The sequence below is a fragment of the Syngnathus scovelli genome, chromosome 11 (genome assembly GCF_024217435.2).
Source record: "Syngnathus scovelli strain Florida chromosome 11, RoL_Ssco_1.2, whole genome shotgun sequence".
NCBI lineage: Eukaryota > Metazoa > Chordata > Actinopteri > Syngnathiformes > Syngnathidae > Syngnathus > Syngnathus scovelli.
Genome location: NC_090857.1, coordinates 3,926,979 through 3,951,233, shown reverse-complemented (window position 1 = coordinate 3,951,233; position 24,255 = coordinate 3,926,979). Strand labels below are relative to the sequence as shown.

General features: G+C 43.9%; 2 protein-coding genes across 6 annotated transcripts in view; one reads left to right on the top strand and one right to left on the bottom strand.

The window, feature by feature from the left end:
• zhx3a (zinc fingers and homeoboxes 3a) overlaps positions 1 to 24,255 on the bottom strand; it is a 37,917-nt gene that overhangs the window by 6,515 nt on the left and 7,147 nt on the right. The window contains exon 1 of one of the 5 annotated variants that reach the window (XM_049733519.2): positions 7,577 to 7,897. The exons of 1 other annotated variant lie outside the window; for it this stretch is intronic. The gene's annotated coding sequence lies outside the window, so the exon portion shown is untranslated. Of the gene's footprint in view, positions 1 to 295; positions 5,570 to 6,754; positions 7,388 to 7,576; positions 7,898 to 24,255 lie in introns of those variants that run through there. 3 more of the 5 variants (XM_049733522.2, XM_049733521.2, XM_049733523.2) reach the window with 3 other exon arrangements.
• On the top strand, positions 10,744 to 14,660 carry fam83d (family with sequence similarity 83 member D). The gene is made up of 4 exons (XM_049733530.2): positions 10,744 to 11,472; positions 12,648 to 12,815; positions 12,929 to 13,053; positions 13,321 to 14,660. Exons 1-4 carry the CDS (start codon positions 10,984 to 10,986, stop codon positions 14,126 to 14,128), a joined length of 1,590 nt encoding a protein of 529 aa, XP_049589487.1. The 5' UTR covers positions 10,744 to 10,983; the 3' UTR covers positions 14,129 to 14,660.

Sequence of the window (24,255 nt, the reverse complement as noted above, 5' to 3'; positions counted from 1 at the left end):
AACATGCATTTAGTCATTTTGAAATGGCAAAAAAAAGTTTAGAAATACAGCTCGTGTACCAGGTTTTGTGATTGCGCAAGTGTACTTAATGCTGTGTTTTTGTGTGTGCGTGTTATATAAATACATTTCTGAATACTTCCGCTGGATCAAATGATCGTGTTGCGCTTTTGCTAAAAAAGCGTGCGTACAACCAAAGCGCACACACACTTTGCGCAAATCTATTTGCAAACCCCTTCTTATAACACTATGAATTCCTCTCTCCTTTTGTCACTGTATTATAAGACAAAAAAGATACCTCTCATCAAGTCATAATTTTCCAATTTGTAGAAGAAAAAGAAGAAAAACCTAGGGCTTCTCTCCTGGTTAGTGTCACATCGGAGATACAGCTGGCTTTAATCGCCATGTAGGAACGGAAAGTAAAAGGCGTGAAAAAAAAAAAAAGCAAAACAAGAGAAAACGCTCTGGCCCCTGAATGAACTTGTGACACACACAGAACCTCCGATCATATTTCTCTTGTCTCCTTTTCTGGGACTGGAGAATTGTTGACGTGTGGCGAGTTGGGGAGAGCGACTTGCGCTCGCTCGCTCGCTCGCTCCCTCACTCGCTCCTGTCGGTTTAAACTCATCGCGCGAGTTGATCGTGACTGAAAGAAACAGATTCAACTTTCATACAGCAAATTGCTAAGATCCGATTTAGTTAGCGCTTAGCACTTATTATGTCGGTTATATGGTTACATATTTCGCAATTTGAAAAAGCGTTCCGCAGACTTTTCTTTTACAGTGGCTGGTAAATTAAAAATGATCCGGAATTAAAACCCTCAAATGACTGCCCGACAGCACTCAATGACGCCAAATGGCTCCTTGTGACTATTCTTTTTTTTTTATTTTTACATTTTTTTTTTATTTTTACGACTGACAGCTGCTGCTTTTGGACGGGGAATTAAAAAAAAAAAAGATTGAAACAAAACAAAACAAACAGTATAAAAAAGTAGGTCACCGGCATCTTATGCAGTAATCCCGGTTCACTGCATCCAGACGCAGGCATGTGCTGTATGTTTTGGTGCCAGACAGGTCATGATACCCTCTGATGGAACACTCAATTAACCCCCGCTAAGGACACAGTGTTTGTTCACTCAACAAAAGATTTACAAGTGTGTTCACGCAGCAGTAGAATGGAGGCATGCACATTGCAAACATCTGTATGAAAGATGCGGCCATGCCTTTGGAGTGTTGACACAAAGTAACATTGAGCACATTTACTGTGGCTAGCAGATCCTTTCAGATTCTAATCAATAAGCTCTGGGTTAGAATCTCTCATTTATGTGGAGTTTCAATTTGTCTCCGGTTGTCGGTCTCTGCGTCACTGAGGTCCGATTTGGTCGTCAACAGAAAACACGCCACGGCCATCTTTTTGATCGAAAACAGATTCACATTAAAAGTGCGTCACTATGTTTATTTTAGTGTCTTTCGTGCAACTTTTATATATTCACTGTGACAGCATTATTTGATTCCAAAGATGTCTGGAGTTCTGTCACTCTTTTTTTCGAATGGCCAGAAGTTTGATAAATACGAATCAGTGACTGTGACTGTAGTACAAAAAAAAGAAAGAAGCCGTGAAACGCTGCTAGAGCAAATGCACGGATGGATGAATGGATAAAGAAGGTCATTTTGTAACAATGAAAGAGCAGCTGCGTTAAAACGAGGCAACAGTCATCGAGGGGGTCGAGTACGCTCTGTATTAAAACCGCCCAGCCCCTCACCGGGAGAACCCGAGACGAGCCGACGGTTTGCATAAAGAATCGAGTCACCTATCCAAAAGAAGGGCCTACTTTATCTGGGAAAGCGTGACTTGAGACACAAAACAAGGGCTTCCCAAAACAGCGGGCCATTCAATGGTGCCCGTGAAAAGGCAGGATTTGTGTTTCGGTGGCAAGGTGGACAAAGCTTGGAGTGGCGTTGTCCCCCGCATGGTGTCACATGACCACGCTGGTGCAAACTTTTTCTCCTGGGCACCCACGCTCACAAAGAGTTGTTGCTTAACTGTTACCCACATGCAAAACAAGCGTTACCAACCAAATGGGATTAGGTTCTATTCTGGTGCGTTTTTTTTTTTAACCTTTAATGTGATTTAATGGCGGCATTATGATTTGAAGGAGGGCCTGCTTTTATATCGTCCTTTCCACTATCCACTATTATATTTACATGTCATTAATGCCTGATTAGAATCCGCGCTTTTATACGGCCGAGTGCTTCTACCTCCGCAAGCAGCACGGGTGCCCTTTCATCACTTCATAAACTGCTGCAGCAATTAGAATATTACAACATGAAAAATCGACGGCGCGCTGCCACCGGAAAGGGAGGCGAGGCTGCAAAGTGGTTGCTAGACATTAAAATTTAATTCAAAACAGCCCACTGATGCAGACACTCCCAGATTGTTGGGTCAGCTACAGTTGACACGAGCAAACAGAGATTTGTGTTTGTGCCTTCATGTGACAGGCGAGCGGCGGCGGCGGGAGGAAGACGAAGCAGGACAAAGGAAGACAAAACTCAGACATCTGGGAGTAAAGCGAGAGGATGAGTGATGATGATGACAGCCGGCGCTCTTTCAATATTCCTCCCTGCTGACACCTCCTAGTTGGACGTCTACACACTCTCACACACTCCCTCCTCACCTCCGCAACATTTAGCGCCTGCGACGCTCTCAAATCTTTCTCTTTGAACCAAATCACTGGCAAGGAGTCTCTTGACGCGACGGAGTTTGCCACAAAAGGAAAAAAGGAGAGAAAACAATCGCTCGCTCTCAAAACATTTGCTTTCCGGTTCATTTGCCTTGACAGTGATCCACGCCTGCATTGTATTTTTTATTTTTTTAAACGGTGTCTAAATGGGGCAAAATGGGAAGAGCCCTGACAGATCAACTTGAAAGATCAGAAAATGTGTCCAGAGGGAACATATTCTGCCTGGTGTCCAATACAGACTTGGATATCATGTGAGGGGGATCAGCTGGACACCTAAATATAAGACCGAGATAAAGCAGAGACAGAATATCACTGTCTTGTAAAGATTGGGAACAATGTCGGCTCACTTGTGATCCGGCACTTTGGGCTTTTAAGCTGTCTCACTGCGGACGGTTGGCGTTTGTCCACCGTGATGCATTCTGGGAATAACATAGGAAGCAGTGTGGACAGCTTTGCCATCATGTGTGCCACTGTACGCCGCTGCAGCATGAATAAGTGTGTGGCTGGAGTGATACGTGTGCTGAAGCACAAGTGGGAGATGTCAGGGTGATTAGCACAGCGTTAATAGAGCGGCCGCCGCACTGGCTGTCCAGCTCAAGACAAAACGTGACCTCCAAGTGTCTTCTTCTCGGCCGCGCCCTCCTTTTTTTATGTCTGTGTCCGACGTATTGGAGTGTTTGTGTCTGAACGTCTGCGACGCAGGTGTTGTCAGCCATCTCGCTTTCTTCTTCCTCCCTTTTCTCTCTCTTTCACACACACACACATACACACACACAGAGCCCCCCCCCCCCTTTACCTCCATGACTGTAGCCCCGTCCACTGGGAGACCGGTCGGTCGTGCCACTCATGTGTTAACATTGCCATGGCAACCCTTCTCCTCCCCTTGCCCACTATGCCACACACACACACACACACACTCACACACACACTCAGTGCCGAGACACTCGCACACGCCCACCAACCTCAAGACTCATACACACCAAATTCCTCGGACTGCATCTGGCGCAGGACAAACTTTAATCCACACGAGCCTGTGAGCCACTTGGTTGAAAAGTCCATTCAGCGTCCGCGCCCCTTTTCAGACAACTTCGGGTGAGGTCTGAGCCATTTTCTTCCTTGGCAACCCAAAGCCGCCTCTCCGCTCCTCCAATGGTTATCGGCGGCGGGCTTAGTTAAGGAAATAGCACAAGTGAGCGTGCTTCAAATGACGCCCGTCACCATATTTCTCAATCAGACGTAGCGGTGACATCCTTAGTGTCTCCACGCATATGTTTGCTGTTACGTGTGAGGGCACAGAGTACATTGTTTTACAGAGCCTTCTATCTGCAGCCCAGATGAACGACGGACAAATAAACCATGGCGCGCCGAGGGAAAAAAAAAAAGTCTGAGTCATGCATCCTTTTACATCACTTTTCATGAATAACTTCTTCAGTTCTATAGCCAAGACTACAGGCATTCATTTTGCAAGTGAAGAAGAAAAAGAAGAAAGATGGCGGCGTACCACACATTGTACAGTCCATTCTAAAATGGCGGATATCGCAACCACCTCCAAGCCTGGCGACTGCCAGCTCATGCATGGGACAGAGAAAGTGGCAGGGGTTCTTCCCCCCCCCCACCCCAAGAGCACAAGTGTTTCTTTTGCTTGGAACTGTGCAAACACGCTGTTTTAGTGAGACCCGAGATTCGATATAGCAGAGACTGACGACAAAAGCGGCACTAAATAAAAGCTGAAAGCCTTGACTAAATTGCACCTGGGTAGTTACGAAATAACCGAACCCTCCGTTGGGGTTTCCATGAAAAACAGCAGGACCTTTGATTGGTTTGGTATTAAGACAGTTGATTCTCTTCTTAGAACTTGAGGAATATTGAACATTCCAAGTACGCTAGATTTGCCATTTGACCTCCCTTGGCAGAGGTTTAATTTTGAGCTGTGGGAGTCTCACACACACCCCAGCACAATACCAAACAAGTTGGCAGAGCACCACAAAAAGTGCAATTTTGCAGGTAGACAGAGGCGTGATGTGCCTTCGCTGCGTCTCCGCCATTCCACGGTATGTGAGCACTCTAAGAAAAAGTCTTTCGATGGAGAGAGTTGTGAAGCCATCACAGAACAAGTAAAAGTGATGGCAGATAGTTACGATGGCCCCTTCACACTCTCCCTCCATTTTAGTGGTTGCTCTTACACTTCGGAATAGCGCCACAGTAGTTGCGGCAAAGTGCCAAAAGCACGCTTCGGTCGGCACAAGATGCGACAGTAACAATGAGGAGAATGGGGGTCTTTCTGAAGGACACCATTTTTACTCAACAGGAGACTAGCGAAGAACCAAACAACAAACCGAAATGAAAAAGGGGCATTATGGAGATGATAGATACAACAATCGATTGACAAATTGATCAATAAACATTTTTGTGATTATCATTTTCAGACTGATTTATATTTCAAAGGGTTCAAAAGCTCAGAATTCCAGTAAATATTCTCCTATTCCCAAAGTATATGTTACCTTTAATTTTTAAATGTACTTTTTTGTTGTATTTATTTATATATATTTTTTTTCTATATTAAATTCAAAATGTGAGGCTCATATTTATATTTATTCACTCCACACAAAGTGGCATTTTTTTTCTTTTCTTATTTTAGCCCACAGCTAAAAGTCAACAGTGCGTCATCAACCATAATAGACCAAACGTATACCTGAAAGTGAGCTGCGTTCAGTAAACGCTGCCTCGGCGTTAGCCACTTCACCTATCATTTGTCTCAAATGCTATTTTCTCATTTGACTTTATTTTTATGAAATCTCTCCCTCTCTGCAGCTAAGACTGTTACTTAAATCACAGCTACTCACAGTCGGTTGTCGATTGAGGGACAAAAGCGGACCACAGCGCAGTCCTATTTCTGACTGGATGAAAGGGAGACTGGCTGGCCTCATTAGAGTAGAGTTCCGAAACAAGGCAGCCCGTTCCCAGTCTACATCCGGCTGGAGTGAAAAACCTCCACGCACACAGAACTGGCCGGGCCAACCGCGTCTTACTGGTCAAGCGCACACACGCCCACGAATCAAGTATGAAGCATGTCCGCAGGGGAGCAGACTTCCACACTTGTTCTGGAACGGCCCTGCGGAAAAACCTCAGTCCTTTCCTTGACCTACATTACATGCAACGCCGTCACATGGTGAAATCATTAAAGCTCATTGCCAAAAGTTGCCAATGAATCACGCCTGTCGAGCCGGCCAGGCTGCCACGATTCATCTGGCCTCGTGGAAGCCACAATGCTGTCCATAGTGGCAACAAACAGTCGGTAAGGAGAGGTCTCTCCCCTAAAGGCACTCTGGGGAGACATGTTTACTCTATCCCTACTCTACATGAGGATTCACTACATAGTTTACTGACAAATCCCCCCTAAAAATTCTTATATTGTGATTATAAGTAAATGATTCAGTCATTCCTCCCAAACCTTGATCACGCCCCCCCACCGACACACACATGCGTCAGTTGTGCCGCAGTACAAGGTTGCTTTTAATTATGCATTCAACGAATTGATTTCGACAATAACTCGGAGGGTTCGATGCACGCTGATGTCATATTTATGAATGAAATACGATCACATCCACCACACAAAATCCGCCTTCTTGAACCTGAATCAAACTCAGCGAAATCACATGACAACACCTGCGCCACAACTTAGACCAGTCTAGTCTACTTTTTGTCACCAAAATGTGCCAGGATTGCGTAAGAGAACAGTGTTGCTCTGCCAGAGCCCTTTATGCCTATTTGTGTTGGATTGCCATACCTATATTAAATCTACAACGTGCCAAACAACAAACACCCCAAAACGGAAAGTCATTTTTCTGTTTTGGTGCATCTCATCGTTGAATACAGTACAGTACATTTGATTATCTAGTGATTATAGTTGCTTACTACTTTTCAAGATGCATTCTGGGATGGATTGCGGGCCACAACATAGTGGATACTGGAGTCCCAACACAGCCACATGCCTCCTAAAGCTATCTCAGTACTTACGTACACGTATAAAATATGTTCCTCGCAGGAAATGATACATCCAACACTAGCAATCCAAACTCCGGAAAAATATGTAGCAATGAGCGAGCCTTGAGGACTTGTGTCGATGTGTGTGTGCGTGCGCGCGCGCGAGTGACTGAGTGGGTGTGTGAGGAGGGCAGAAGCACATGTTGGTGGGAGGAAGAGGAGGAAATGAAAGAAAGAGTCCTGTGCATTCGGGCCTACTATAGCAGGACGTGCATGAAGAGTGTAGATTTGTGACACTTGTGCGTGCGTGCGTGCGTGCGTGTGCGATTCGGCCGTCTTATGTTATGTGTGAGCCCACACAGTTTTGCGTGAGTGCTATGTAGCGAGTGTTGCTGGGTTGGAAGTCTCTCCCAACTCATAACGCTCAAGAGAGGAAACGCGGCGCGTTGTGCAATATTAAAAAAAAACAACCAATAATCAGATCCGCCACATTGGAGGCTATAGCTAGCGAGCTGGAGCGCACACGCAGAGGAGCTCGGCGGGCTCCAAGTGTGACAAAGTGACGCGTAAAGCCATTTCAAGTCCATTCACAAGGCTCAGATAGCCTCACACGACCTCCCGAGACACTTGCCAACGGTCAGCTGGCACTCTACATAAAGCTAAGGAACAGTCAACCCCTCTCCCCCCCAAAAATCCTCCACCCCCTCCACCTAGTGTCGCCATTTTATACATAGGCGACTTCATATAAACTACAGCAGCGGATCAACATCCACAATTCAAGAACGAGACGTCATTTCGGTAAACAAGTTCGCAGCTCGCACTGCTCCGTCCCAGAAAGAGTAGATGTGTCCTTACCTCAACAGTCGGCACGGCAAAATGGAATCCGACATGAATATATAAATGAATAATATTGGATTAGCTCCGATCGCCGCGCTTTGAGGAGGAGAAGAGGCGAGCAGGGGGTGGGGGCTCTCCTCAAGTGAACCCGGCGAACTAGCGTGAACCCGTCAGTGACCACGGCAAGGTACATTACATGACAGGAGCTGCCCGGCCCGCTGCAAAACAACTATGGTCGGCGATGCAGGACGAGGCAGCTCCAAAAAATATAGCCAGTGTATTTCCTAGGAGCACGTGATTGGGAGCGTCATCCAAAATCCAGAAGCCCTTTCATCTCAAATTTTGGAGAGGGGCGGGGATAGATGAGCGTGTGTAATAAAAAAAAGGAGGGGGCGGGGGGGGGATGTATAGACTGGTTCTGTGCAACGTCACCACCCCTGAGACACAGGATGGCACACGAGAATCGAGGCACCAGTGCGGCGAGAACGCAGCCAAATACAACTGAGATGAATGAAAACAGACTTAATATCTCCGGAAGTGGTTTTATCAGCAATAGGATATTATATAGACCCTGGGTTAGTTGCGTGACTCCCCGTGGAGTCACACTCCAGCACCCAGCCTCGAAATCCAGAATCATATGGACTGAGGCTTAAACATATTTTATACTGTAATCCAAAACAAATATCTGTTGCCTGGATACGTCATCAAAAATCCGTACATGGATTGGAATCCTGTTGGGTTCGTACTTTCTCGGTTTCTTCTATTTATATTTGTGTGGATTGGACAGTAATGTAATTCCAGGTCAAAATGTCAGTTACTAAAACATCTAAGTGCATGTGACAGCATTGCTGTTTCTCAACGGATTCAAGCTCAATAAACGTCTTGTGCGGGTGGATGATTTATTACTTTTGAAAGTCCAAACACTCCATGTTGACAAAATACTGCCGTTTTTCTGCAACAATGTTAGAATAACAGGAAGGCAAAAAGCACACGGGAAGCTCGGTGGGCTAATCCTCTGCCTCACAATCAAGGGGTCCCGGGTTTGAATCTCAGCTCATGCCCTCTTCTACGACATTTGGATGATTGTCACCAGGTCAACTACGACCATAAGGAGGGCAAGCACGACTGAAACTGGAAGGCAAATACTGTCATCCCATATGTATGGCATGATGGGATTGCTCGGAGCTGCTGTGATGTATTCACTAGCACTGGAGCCTGAGTGTCTTTTCTGCAGTTCTTGACATGTCAGTTCAACTGGAGCAGCTCTCAACAGTGAAAAATTGTTACATTATAAATTATACTGTACGATTAATAATTTAGAAACGGACAGTGTGGTAGAATCTCGACTTGGTCGTTCTTGTCAGCATGTATTCCCCATTCTTGCGAGTTTTTTTTTCCCAGCAGGTAATAAAATTGTTAATGAAATAATATAAATATTGTAAACATTAAATTGAGATCAGGAAGAATCCACTGAACTGTGCAGGATGCATAGTGTAATGTGAGACCATTTTTTTTAAACCTACTAGAAATTTATTTTGCCATAATAGTTTTGTCTTACCAGTTTGTCCAGGAATGAGTTCAAGACGTTGCCTTAAAATAACATTCAGGAACAACAAGATTATCAATTGCTCCATAAACAAAACAAAAAAGGGTGTGGTGTGAACAGAAAGTTGCTGCAAGTTTCATTATATAGCAGCTGCTTTCATTGGCAGGATTCTCACATTTTTGTTCCAGAAATTAACTTCTCACTGGAAAGATGCTATAATATAATAAATCATATTTTTCACCACCAAATAGTAAGTATATTTGGATTCAAAGACTGCTCGAATAGCTTTACTTGATCTTTGAATACAATTCTCTGTAAGATACAAGAGTTGCACAAAACAATCAAAGTCGACTCAGCTCTATAGGCATCTTTTTTATATCCTGCACATACAAACAATTCTCAAAACTCATCGCATACCATTTTGTTCTAAACAAATGAGCAGAGGTTATAGGTCAGCAGTTGTTTTTTTCCCCCAGTAATTCTAAATAATCCCTAAAGTCAACGCTTTAATTTTGACAACCCAAATATTCACACATAACCATATGCAAAATAAACACCAAAGAAGGCCATGATGTTGTTTGCAATAAACATTCACATTTCTGAATTGTAACTTTGTTTCAAAAGGTTCTTTGCGATTATGATGTAGCATTGTACATATCTGTTTTGCAATAAAAGTTAACTGTGCTGTATACTCAGAGCCTTCAGCCCTCCAGGGGGCCCTAGGCAAAGATATGTCAACACCCTCCAAGAGAGACCAGAGAGACAACATTTGACTGACTCAAATTTAATTTAATATGAAAAACATTTACAATTACTCAGTTTTATATAAACAGCTGCTCCACCTCCTACTCGGTAACAGCATCAGGTTTAGTAGATAGGTAAATAGAGGTAACAAATTGGCTGCACTTATATTTACCGTATTTCCTCAGTTAATAGAATGCCCCCTAATAGTAGCTTGCCTTTTAGTAACCTGGTCTAAAACGTTTTTTTTCCCCATATAAATTATTAATATGTTAAGAAGTCAATACCTCTTATTTCCTGATTTAAAATGCCGCGACATCTTTGCAGCTACGAGTCTACTCTACTACGACACGCTGCTGCAAGCCATACAACTACTCGTTACAAGTTACAACGCGTAACACAAAGGTGACGTCACGCGAGTCGCGCAAGGCCTGACGCGAACTGGGTAGTGCGCGTACAAGTCGCGCTGGTACTGTATAGTACTGTATAATAGTTTTTCAGTCAAAGTCAGCAAGAAGTATAACGTGGCTCCATAGATAGACAAGCTTGCATAATGCAAAATAAAAGGTATAGGTGGGAAAAGCAGCAAAATTATTAAACATATAATGTACAGTTTAGTGTACAATTTAAAAAAATATCCCGAATGCAATCCCTTCTGAACTATGGTGATAAGCATAACGCTGATGTAACACCGATGGGCAAGATTTCAGGATAAGAAAAACCAAGGCCAGTGTTAGACAACGTTAATTCAACAAAATTTGTATTTGTATTTGTACCAACTAAAATCCTTCACAAGAAGTTTTTGCTGTCAACGACGGAATCAAGCAAGATTTAATAAGCGATTAAAAAATAAAAGTAAAAAAACACCAGAGTGAGAGGTCTCGCTGCTGCGTGCGGGGGTGAACGACAGCAAGTCATGTTTGCATCCAAACCAACCAATCACATTGTGTTTACATTAAATTGACAGTCCAGCGGGACCAATCAAAAGTCACCATTCTCCTGCGAGTGTTCACCGGCAACCAATGGGGAGCCGGGACAAACAGGAACTCGGGGAAAACACAAAATACGAAAGTGTGTACCTGTAGGTCAAACCTCCTCCACCCGAGGAACGGTTAGCGCTCAGGTAGGGAAAGAAGCAATGGCTCTGTCACAGTGCCTGGACGACTCGCTCTTAAGGGTCAAGTCAACTTTCACAGGGGCCGCGCAGTGTAGCCTGCAGGAGGTCTACATTGAGAGACACCGGCTCGCCTTGGAGGAACTCCTGACTGGGGGGGTCGAAAACTTTCTGAGCTTTCTCAAAAAAGAGTCCATCGCCAACTTCCTGTCGGATGAGGAGATCCAGTGGGTCGGGGACGCCGCTGTCGCCCCGCAGCGCGTGTCGGTCCTCGGCGAGGACCAGGCGCTGCAGGGGCAGACTCTCAGCAGCTCGGTCGACTGTTTATCGGTCACTTATTTCCCCGAGATGTCGGACGTGGAGCCGCCGCCGCTGGAGATCGGCTGGCCCGCCTTCACCGCGGGCTCGTATCGGGGTGTCACCAGGGCTGTGGCTCACTTTCAGCCGAGTTATGGCGACAGCATCTATGCTTGCAAAGAAGCTGCAAGGAAAATGATCAGCAGTGCCAGAGAGGTACGCTCCAATCCTGTAGGCCTGCAACATCTCTTACATGAACCATACCTAAGACTTCTTACTGGAAACATTTACAAGTACAAAACAGTATAGTATATACGCCACTGTCTTAAAGTACTTTGAAGAAGTAACTAAGTACACATACTTTGATTTTGGCTGTCTTGTAGGTAGACCACTGCCACTTCAAACCCTTTTGCTTTTACAGGAATAGTAGAACTAAAACAAAATGTCATCCTAAAATCATGTTGGATAGTCCCCATGGAATTTAGTTGGATCCTGATTTCTGTCTTCTGCCTTTTTAATGAGATGAAATGACCAAAAGCAGGGACAATCAAAGGTAAAAGCCGAATGAATATTCATTGTGGTGTCATGTGCCTTATTTGAGCTGTCAGGCCTGTCTGCTGTTCAAAGAAGAAATTGTTGTGTGGTTTCAGCGGGACCTCGGGCCTTTGCAAACACGGCAGCAAATGTGTCTCAACTCGCTTTGGCTGAGTTTGGTTGCTCTTCTATTAGAGAGCAGTACTTCCCTCTGTGGAGCCAAATTTATATTTTATTTGTGGAAAATGCAGTAACCAGATCAATCTGGTAATGGGAAATTATCAAGGCCTTTTATTGTCGCGAGACCCTCCGAGCCCAGTGTCTTTTTGCTGTAACAAAAGACTGTAACCGTGCATAATTGTCATTGGGCAGACATTTTGGCACACCCTCCTTAAAATAATCCAAGCATTTTCATTCAAATAAGGCAGATTCAGATTGTACGTGTCTATGAGCAGATTGAAGACTTAAATCTGCGATTACGTTAACATCCGTGTCTAATCCTCGACACACAACAACGGCTTGTGAAATTCCACCCCTCTTGGTGAATATGGAAGATCTGCGCAAAACAAATCTCTTATAAAAATGGTGCTTGTCCTGCTAGAGAGGGGGGGTGAATAATTTGTTTGCTGACCAAGTGTTGCTGCCGATTGCCATGGTAACAGACGACCGTCGAAAGACGGCACATCAGCACACATATTGCATGGGGGGGGGGGGATGCGTCTGACACACATCCCGAGATTTTTTTCCAATAAGACCTTGCATTTGATACAAATGAAAACACAATCATGTGCCGCATCCAAAAAAACACAGCCGCAGCCCTGAAAGTAAATTATGTTCCCTGTAATTTTCCACTGCAGGTGATTGCCATAGTTACAGATTCCCTGACAGACCTGGATATCTTCAAAGATCTTCAAGAGGCGTGTTCCATCCGCAAAGTCCCCGTTTACATTCTGCTGGACCAGTCAAGCTGTCCCGCTTTCCTCAAGATGTGCACAAACATTGGCGTCAGCTTGGATGACCTTCAGGTATCACCGCTGCAGTGTCAATATCTGCTGGCACACAATCTTTAAATTAATCCTTAAAGATTTTAGGTCGGCTCACTGTTGCCAACTCTTTTTTTTTGTATTTATTCTTGAAGCAAATGAGAGTGCGAAGCATAACCGGCACAACTTATTATACAAGATCAGGAACAAGGATCACCGGGAGAGTTCATGAGCGCTTTATGCTAATTGATGGCAACCGTGCAGCTACGGGTTCATACAGGTATCTATCTTTTCACTCCATAGAAATGAGAAATGTGTTTATTTATAATTTTGAAATGATCTTTTTGGGCCAGCCATTATTGAGTTGTTACATAGGAAACGATAACCCGATAATTATTACATTAGTCAAGATGAAACAAAATAAATAAGGATGTTGCATAAAACCCGAGAGCCAATCAAACCTACTCCGAGCAGACGTATGAAAGAAGAATGAAAATAATTAAATAATGCCCTAGTCGAGAATGTTGATCAGTCTTTTTGTGTGCAGGTTCAACTGGACCGATGGCAAACTGAACTCCAGCAACTTGATCGAGCTTTCTGGTCAGATAACAGAAAAGTTTGATGAAGAGTTCCGGATTCTTTATGCGCAGTCTCTTCCCGTGAATGCCCGAGGACTCGCCAGTGTACGAAACAGTGCCATCCTCGAGCACATTCCCAACAAGCATCTGCTCACCTCCTCTCCATTCCCAAGCAGGGAGAGGCCCTCAGAGCAAGTGTGTCTGACCAGCACACCGGGCCAGAAAATCAGCCCTCTATCCCTACAGCTTCCCTACGAGGGTCCCATCCCGGAAGTGGGTCAAAACGGCAGCGGCGCCTCAAACACGTCAACTATAGGTGACAAATTTTTGGATCAAGAAATCCTTGCCGCTGGTCCGAATCCCCCGGCAGAGGAGTCGGCAGCGAGCAAGCCTGTCCGCCCGACCGTGCTGTCCTGCCACGTGGCCACCCAGACCAGTTTTTCAGTGGCGGACGGTGAAGCGCAGACGGACCTCCAGCTCACCTGGCAGCCCGATCCCACCCGGCCCGCACTCAGCCAGAACAAGAGTAGTATGAGCACCCCCACCCAGGCAGCTCCAGCTGGCACGCTGAAGGACTGCCTCAGCAGTCTGACGAAAGAGCGCCAGCACCACTACTCGGCCATCCGCTCCAAACTGGAACACATGATGGCCACGCTGGCCCAACGGCAAGAGCTAGCAGACATTGCCGTGATGACTCAGGGTAGATGGCGGCTAGACAAAGCCATGCCGGGACCAGACCCTCGACAACTTGCTGAAAATGCAGCCACCGTCACATGATGACAGATGTGGGTTCTATACACTTTACTCCTTACATGCCAAATGGTTGCCTTTCTCTTGTATTTTTTTTTTTATCCTGTCTTTATAACTTGGGCTGTAACGGTCGTGGAATAATAGTTGCTCTAATGATGTAGCAATTGTGCAATACTACTGTTACTGGGATTAATAATTTCCAGATGTAGACAATTAGGGATGTTCTATGGCACTTTTTTCAGAGTGATACCAGTACGAGTCTCATGCTTTGAGTAATCGCCGATCCTGAGTACTTTTGATATAGAAAATTATATTTAACACAATGGCAAAAAAGTTTGACCAATTGTTTTAAAATGAAATCAATTAAATGGCGCCAGTTGACTAGGCTACATTTAAACATTATTTTTTAAATCTGTATTTGACTCAACCCTAAATAATTTGAGCACATTTGTTATTTTATGAATGAAGTGCCTTTGTACTGAGGTGGCTGTTTAAATCAAACATGGCTGTGGTATATGATTTGAAATAAACTTGCTCCTTATGCCTTGCTAATAATAAATGCTTTGCTTCTTGATTGTGTTCACTGTAAGTCCAATTCTAAACAAGTTGTCATGAACAGTGCCTCAGCAGCTTCAAAACACACCAGGGAGCAAAGTGCCAGCACGAGAGAGAAAAGCACTAGTGATTATATTTATTTGTTTTTTTAACTTTAGTGTCTCGACCAAATTAGTCAAGATGGCATCTGAGACACTTTGGAGAAGCTCTGTCATTGATTACGAGCATAGACAAGAAGCACTATTCACACACCCTAATCGGACTGAAACACTGCATTTCTTTCCCTTTCAAAAAAATCATTCTTGTAATGATTCTTCAAAGAACCAGCTTTCCCAGCAGCATATTTCCCGACAGAAGAGAAGCAGGGGGTAGGAATTTGTTTAGAGCGCCATATTAGCAATGCTCTACTGAGCGTCCTTCTGAATCGCAAAGCAAAAACGAGAAGAAAAAAAAAAAGTGGCTTTGCACGGACGTAAATGCTGCTGAGCCTGGCACGAAGAGTGTTTTCAACTTCCTATCGTGCACCCAAAGCCCCGCTGGGATGGATCAAAACACATCAGAGTTTTGGCTCTTGTAGTGGGAAGTGTGCTCAGTTTTCATCCCGCTGAGCTTGATGTGTCGAATGCTTCGGCGCCTGAGGTGCGACTATTCCGTATCAATGTATACACATTTATGAATCCGCAAAGGAGGAAGCCTGTTGGAGTTTTGGCAACACAAGAGTCAGATCCAAAACAAAGTCTTAATTAGCACAAGAACATTTGCACTTCATTTGATAATTTCCCTTAAGGCAAAAAAAGTCACATTTCATTTTTAAAGTCTGATAACATCTATCTGCGGTTGGGTCCAAAAATAATTGTTGAAAAAAAAATACCACCAACTGGTAGTTTTTTCCATTGAGAATTTATTGGACCACATATTAGTAGCTCCGGTTCAAACATGTGCCAGTGCCTGATATCAACTCCAGACCTGGATCTGCTCCATAGTCTCTAAAGAGGCAATGGTCAAAAAACCAAAACAGAAATTCATACTATATATAAACTATTCAAACGTTTTCAGTCTGCAGCTCGTGAGTGGAATGACATTCAAGAGTGAGCTTTGCTAACGTGCACGGTTGCTGGATGTACACTCCTGAGATCATTTATTGGATCCACTCGTGCACTTGAGTGTTTTCCTTAACAAAGGCCCGCCCGCATATGTGAATAGCTTGGCCAAAATAGCAAGCCAGGCTCATTCATTTTAGCATCTCCCCGACTCAAACCATCTGACACGTCTTTCAATCTGTGCATGTTTATGACACGGATACTAATTGCCAGTTGACTGCTTAACGACAAAAATGTTATCCGGTACTCAGCCTTGATTTTGGAACGTGCAAAATAATTAAGCATCACGGCAACTAACTGCAATGAACCAGAAGGAGCGAATTAGAAAACAAGAGAGTGTTTCGCACAATGCCACATTACGCCCGTTCCGATTTAATTCAGCAGACTGCGTTTAACCATTTTTTAAATGAAGAAGGTAAGAACAGCGGGGCCTCGGGCGGCTGGCTCCTCCTGCGGAGCGTGCATCTCCTACCGGGCAAACACATCAAAAGCCATGGCATTCATTATGTAAAATGGCAGAGCTGAGAGGGGACTGATCTGCAAGTACATACAATGGGACTAATATGGAAGAGCGCCGTATTTGATTTTATTAGGTTGCTGCAAAGCAACCACCGGCTGTAATTAGGGGAGCAGCGGGGGAGCCACAACACAACAGTGTGCACCTATTAGCTGAGGCTCACAGGTAAACACAGAGCCTTTGTATATTTCACTTCACGTGTCAATTAAAACACAATATCGTGATTATATATTTTTTTTCTTGGGTGGGGGGAGGCTGCCATTAAAAAAAGGCCTACTTGTACAAAGCATCACTTACACTTTTCGGCCGCTAGAGTGTGCGCTTTTCTTGCATATCAAAAACCGTCATCAGATTTTGTGTCAGTGTTGAAATTTGGGAAAGAATTAAATTAAGACAATTTTCACTCGTTCTCATAATATAAAATTTGGGATTTTTTTTCTTGCCAATCTGTCGGAAAGATGAGCACAAAAGTACATTAACCAATTGTTGAAGATGTAAGTCAAGTATTATGCAGGTAAGTATACAAAAGTTTTTTTTCCCCCCTCCAAATGGTAACCAAGTAAAAGCTGTCAACATTTCTGACAAAAAGTGTCATATAATAACGTTTTGTTGGGCTCTAATCCAGTTATCCAGATTGTTTTAAGAATCACAAACCACTGCTATGCAAATTTCAAATGATCCTTCTGGATTCTATTCATGCACATTTTAAGTGAATACAAAAAAAATCACTCATCTTTATTATCTCTTGAAGTTTTCTCAGATTAAATAAATTCACCAAGCATCGAGATAACCATAAAAATCAATGGAAATAAGTATTGCAAAGACAAACGGAACTAAAAACAGGAAATAGAAGAGATTTCCCACACCACTGTGAGACTGATATTAGCTGGTGGAATACTTTCAGGAGTGCTTACGAAAAGTTATTAAGAGTATTGAAATTTTGTGCTTAATCGAGAGTATTGGCAATAGATAAATAAATGAATGTTACAGTTTCATAAAATTCATTCTGTACAAGTTAAGAGCCTGCAGGGACTTCTGTGTTGGACAGCGCATCTCGACAACATGTGAGTTTTTGCAAGCTTCTATGATAAAACATTTATGAGCACAATGCAGCCATGAGGGCCTGTCGGTGTTTATGGTTTTCTATTGCGGCAGTATCCCCCCCCCACCCAAGTCCCACAGGAGCAAATAGATCAAAATGAAGCAGACAGTCTGCTCTCGTCACACGATTGATTATTGGATTTACGTACGTCTTCATGTTTATTTATAGGCTGCCTCAATGTCTGCACAGGGTGGATTCTGCCTACATGCGGTTGCTTGTCCTCTCACCTCCTCAATGGAAGCTCTTTTGTCAAATGCTCCATGTCAGAATGTAACACAAACAGCCTGCCTGATCCTGACCTCTTCATTTCCATGATCACCAACATGCTTGATGAGTTTGAAGCTTGAGTACTTGCACATCATTTGTCAGTTTGTGAGCGACAGTGACTCCCAGAGGCCTAATTTGGCACTTCCACAGACTGCCAGCAAATATGTTGAGCAATCACATTTCCTTAGGTGGGAGTACCCAAATCCAAGTGACGTGCTTGGAAATGATTCTTTTAGATTTTTATCATTCGTCTGAACATTTCAGTGCTGGATGTTACGGACGAATTTCTGTTTGTACTTACAGCACTTACAGAACATGACTAAAAAGAGACACTGATAAAAAAAAAAACAGCTTAGTGTGTGACTTTTGTGGTATTTTGGGGGGGGTTGATTTAACAGGCTAACTAGTGGTTGTCACTTTGACCAGCGTTTGTTGTATGTGGTGCTGAGTGGGAATGTTTTGCAAAGTGTTTGATTTTTGTGGTCACGATTCTCTCGTTTGGTAGGGTGAGTCACGGTGACATACGCTGACGCTCCCGCCGCACGAGGCCCCGGCCTCCTGCGTAAAAGCGATGATGCTAGGCCCAATGCAGGTGGGAGTTATTGTTGATTAGCTTTGTGTGCAGAACTGCATGCTTACTTCAATGTGTGCCGGGAGCAGCCTTGACACTATTTTTAGACAGGTACAGCTGCTCGTGAGCGAGCGCCCACCTCTCAAAGCAGGCCTTCTCCAGAGATTTATGGCACGGGCCCATTAGAAGCAGCTGTAGCGTCGTCTTAACACTTGCGTGTCCAAGTGGCACGAGCTGACGTAAGCGGGCCCATGGCATAGAATGCCTTTACGACGTTGCCTATTCCCAACAGCTGACCCGGCGTGGAATGCGGTTATCGGGATGTTGCTGGATGATGAAACCGCAAGCGATGACTAAGCCTCCGGTCACAGAAGCACCTGAGTCCCACACAATCGACATTTGTGGCGAGCCGCTTGCGCACGGCACGTTGTGTCCCGGCACAGTACAGTACGCTCGTCTTTTAGCTGAAACAAGTTGTTGCATTCGTCTCCTAATCTTTACTCTGAGAAAAAAAAAAACTTTGAATTTTGGTAAGGCCCTGAGGTACTCTTTGCACATTCCAAAAACAAGCAGTCCAGTGTGCTCTATCCTCGGCATCAAATATTATGAAATATACGTTAGAATGAAAAACTATATATAACATCAACTGCTTGCCTTTAAGGCAAAATCACGTGAGACTGCTGGAGATGTTTTATTTATTTAATCCATTGTTTTGGGGGTTTGGCCCTCTAAATGTCAGGTATGTAGCGTTCTTGTGTCAATGAGTTTGTCGTCTGCATTATTCAACGGGACACCTTATCAGCCAGGACGGCCCGCACAAGCCGAGTGTGGCACACAATGTTGTTCTACAACGTTCAGCGTTAACTCTGGTGTCTATTACAGTGGCGCTCTATCCATTTATTGATGAGTCTTCTATTGATCTGGTCATTGATTCGCCTTGCAATCCATTAGCCATCTGTCTGTCTCAGCAGGCTTTCAAATGATCCATAAGATTGAGCTATTAAAGCGAGTAGTGGTGAAGTCCAAAGGTTGGCCATACATTCACGGAAAGCGCGTGTGCCGTTCTTGGATTGTCATACTTGGGAGCGTACGACAAGGGCGTGCTATACAAGTTGCTTTTTTCAAATTTTTCAGGAATAAAAGAAATAGGAATGTGCTTAAATTTTGTGCATAAGATCAAAAATCACAGAAATTACACTGGTGAACAAATTAGTATGGTTTATAATTCCTTTTTTTTTTGCAAGCTTGCCATGAAAATGCGAGATACAGGTTCACATATATTTAAAAAAAAAAAAAACAGCCTGGTCAGGATTTGCATGCTAACACTTGAAGCATCTTGCAAAAAAAACACTCTGAGAGAACAAAGACAACGGCAGCAGCTGGAGGGAGCTTCAGATTGAGATGCAAGATGGATTCATTTATATATATTCATGAATTCAGTTAGAAAAGTCAAACGTAAGCAGTATGATGCTGTTTTTCCCCTCTAACTATTTTAGCTAAACCCGAGCCGCTTTTGGACATATTATGACGGGAAATACAGCCAATAGTAGCTACATTAGGGCCACTCACTCCATAATGAGGTCAAGTGGTGGTCATGCCAAATCTTTTAGATTAATGGGTAATGGGATGACTATAATTTGTCCTTGACTGATCAATTATATGTTTAATTAAAGCAGACATGTAGATAATTGAACTATTGACTGGCTTTGTTGAATTGTATTTGTCTTCTGACTCGGGGAGTCGTAGCACATTTAGGCTGTGACCCGAATCAGAGCGGAAATCCCTCTACTTGACTAAATACTCTGATGAGCCGAACCTCTGACTGCGGCGCATTTTTGTTAAATGTTCTCGCTTCTCGCCTCAGGATAAGAACGACAAGCTCATAAAAAAAGGGAACACCCGCAGGACCGTATTTCAAACCATCCAGTTTTTTTTGTTGTTGTGTTTTTTTCCTCCACGTCAGTCTGTGCCTGCATGTCAGCAGCCGTCGAAAAGGTGCTGACAATGCTGTCCAGCAGCCCGCTCCCTCTGTGTGAACTTAGATTTAGCTCAAGGGTATGGCTCTCCTGCTAATGTGATGGAGCGCCAAGAAGGAAACAAATTGGCCTGACGTCTCATACTCTGCCTTGTCTTGATTGTGTGACGACTTCCACTGCTAATACGCTACGACGGGTAGACCTGCCCCACGAGGGTGTGTGTGTGTGTGAGCGAGAGAGAGCGAGCGAGAGAGAGAGAGAGGATGGGGGAAGGGTCTCAGTTTGCAAGATCAGCACAAGTGGAATTGCATTGATTCAGTTAACTGCAGAGTCGGAGCGTGATGTGGAATTCTGTTTATCACGAGTGCGGCTAGCACCATATAGACTGCATTTTTAAATCATTCTCTATAGTGTGCTCAAAGAGATGACACCAGTTAGATATATATACTCCCATCTGCACTTTCAGTATAGATGCAGTACTTTGAATGAGATCGTTTAAATATAAATCGTTATTTCTTTTTGTTTTTAAACAAAAGCACAATTAACATTACGTGGGAATAGTCATTAAGAAATGTGCAGCAGTAAGGCAATATTTTAGATTTAAATTGAAGCAAGGCTGCTACTTGGGTCATACGTTCTATTTCCAAAAGTAGCATTTTTAGCTTAAAGTCAGTATTAGCATAAACTGGCATATAAGATTCACAATTAAATACGTCATCAGTGCATATTTTCTTGCACGTATCCATCTAGTGGTACTTTTTTTTTTTTTCCAGGGTTTATCACAGTGGCTTCATATTTCCCCTTCTACACTTTGTCATTTTGCTGAGCCGCACACTTTTGGGTATTTCAGTATTCTTATCATTCGCCGCCAGTAAGAGGATCCATTTTACTTATTTGTTCCAAGTGTGGCTGGAGCCTAAGTCAATAACTTCACAATGAATTTGGAGGAGGGAGGGGTTGGGGGGTGGGTGGTGGAAGTTGAGGAGGGGCCACTAGTTAGCGGAGGTGATGCTACCGGAGGGGCAGGACATCTTTTTATCCAGAGTCAGCAAGGGTAAAATGTCAAGCATTTCTTAGGCGAGCGACTCCATAGGGTTCTATTCAAAGCTTTAATCTTAAATGAGAGCATTGCACATTGATATTCCATAGGCCTCTTTGCCCTTCGTCTCCGTGCTACTTTCATTTAGAGGACGGCCGTGCTGCACCAGAGCACGGGCGATTGCTTTGTCAGACAGCCAAGAGGCAAAAGGCAAGGTCAAGCTCTCGTTGTGATGCTGGCTCACAATGGAGCCAAGGCGTCACCTTTATGATGTCGTCGCTGCTGGAATTTGCATCTTCGTTAAATATAAAAATGGAAAATGACAATACAGTGGGGCAGCATGGTGGAGGTTCGTGGCTGCCTCACACTTTTGTAGTTCAGGGTTCAGCTCTGGGCCTCGCTGTGTGGAGTTGGCATGCTCACCCCGTGCTCACGAGGGTTTTCGCTTTTCTCCCGCATCCCCAAAGGATACATGCTAGGCTAATTGAAGACTCTAAAAGTCAATAGGTGTGAGCGTAAATGATTGTCTTTAAGTACCCCGCGATATCCCCGACGGGCAATCCAGGGTGCCCAAAGTCAGCTCACCCTGATGAGGACAAGCCGAATGGAAAATAAACTGATGGCACTGCGGCTCGCAGCAACCCAGATGCCGAGATAAGAAGCATGTGACGGAGTAAGATGAGCGAGGAGAGGAAAGTGTGGGATGACAAGCCTCTCTCCTGTGGGAAGTCTCGTCATGCCACCTTTCCAAAGGCGATAAATACACATAGACGCACATAAAACCTGTTTACGTCTAAGAGCACACCCCTATCTGTGGGCCTGAGGACCAGGATCGCCTCCATTTCTCATGATCCTGTCTCAGTCCGCTGCTGACACAGATATACTGTCGAGATTGCGGCGCAGATAGGTGTGCATGCTCAAGTAGCCCTCGAGGCGAGCCGCACTGAAAACAAAAAAGACTCATAACCGACACACTTTTGTCATTCGGCTATTATTTGACAGGTTCACTGTTGACTGGAAAGCACACGTCTCTCCAGTCTCAATTCATCCAAGAAATGCGCCTTGAGAGGATTGAACTTCTTATGGTAATACTGAAAGGTTCTTACGCAGAATCTAAAGTTCCAAACGATCTATCGGGTGATCGGAGCTTGATAAAGCTTCAGTGAAAATGCTCCGAGTTTGCTGTGTGGGAAAGGCCGATTCTCGAGCTTTCCACCAACTCCACCTCAAGCCATTCAAACGGTGGATTCAAATAATAAACTGGCACAAAGTCATGTGGATGCTGACAACGTGGTATGGAAAGAGGGTCCACGCACGAGTCAAGGCTGTTCCTCCTCGGATTTAAATTTAGCCCCATCGGCCTGCCTTTCTACTGTCACTCCCACATGCGCTGCCCTTTTGACCTCACATTCACAAAAGAGACTTGAAGCTGACAATCCGAGAGCAAATGTTTTGTGCCAAGCATGCACTTTTTGGCCTTTGATATTATTAAACCATGCAAGAGCCAAGGAGAACTTTTTTTTGTTAGCCGATTAGACAACATATAATTCGTAAATATTAAAAAAATCTTGACTATGTAAACAGTGTAAATATTTCACTTGTATATTTTTCCCCAGGACATCCTTAAATTCTCATGCATAAATCTTAAAAACAAAATTAGCATATGTAGCTACTACACATTTTGGTCCTGATCCAAATTGGGATCTCCTCTGCTCCTCCAATCTACATTTTCACAGTATCATTTTCACGATCTTCTCAGAAGTGTGTGTGTGTTGTCCAGAACAAATACGGGAAACAGACTGATAAGTGAGTCTCGCCAACTATTAAGACAGTTGAATATTGCGCAACACCTGACAGTATGTGGGCTCAGGTCAGCGCTTGGAGTCAAAGGTCACCAACATATGTTGTCATGCAGCCTGGACATGTTAGCTAGCACTCAGGGGTGGCTGCTCTCAAACATGTTGACAGCCCCTTAAAATCTACACGTACGTTGCCCGTAACTAAGCACCGAACGAACATGAAAGTTTCTAGCTTAATCAGAAGAGTGCTGACGTGGAGCAATCTGACCCTTCTCCTCTTAAGTGGGATGTCCTTCAGAATGAAGAGCATACTTGCTCTAACAAAGTGAATATCACTTGAGGGTACCAAGCTGTTGAATGGTGACAAGAAAGCTCTTCAAACGTCAGACTTAATTATCTTGAGTCCTGACATTCATGGGGAAAACTGAAATAGGCAGAGATGGGCTCACTTTCTTTTTTTTGCTAATTGCTACAAATTAAATTCATTGTTCGATTGAGTTATTTTTCATCAGTGGGCATCAAATGCACAACAGCACGTGTAAGTTTGTAGAATGTGCAAATAGTGTCGCTTCAAATATCACGACCGGTATTTTCAACAAATAACTTTGCAATATCTAAGAGTAGATCCAAGAAAGAATTTAAAGTAAGTCAAACCAAACTCAGAGTAGCATACTTCCTGTATGGGAACCAAGAACAAGATTAGGTTCACTGTTGTGTAAAGGCTCGAAATAGATCCCTGGCAGTTTGTGAATTGGTTTCTCCTCCCTGACTGTCAAAAAAGTGATCCCACCCAATGTTGGGTGTGGACAAGATTTGTAGCGCTGTAAAGTGGTAACATGACTTCAAGTTTCACAGGCACCATTAGAGAGCCATGAGATACAAGTTATAACACGACAGAGATGTTAACATGACACATTAGTGGGAGAGTGACACACCCAGTTTCAAGCAGTCCTGTTAGAGTTCTCAAGAACACATGACCACAGCCATATTGTCTTGTCCACCATGTTAGGATCTACAGAGATTAATAAAATAAAAAAGTTCCTACAGATTAAAATCCTCTAAAAGACTTTTTTGTCAAGGGGGAAAAAAAAGAAAAAAAGACAATAAAAACAACACCGGTTATTTTCTAGATGTCAACGTGTCATGTTGTATTCAGGAGATAAGAGATAGCATGCGTGTGTTGGCTCCGTCCAGGCTAAGTTGAACTCGTCAGTTTGCCGCACGCTTG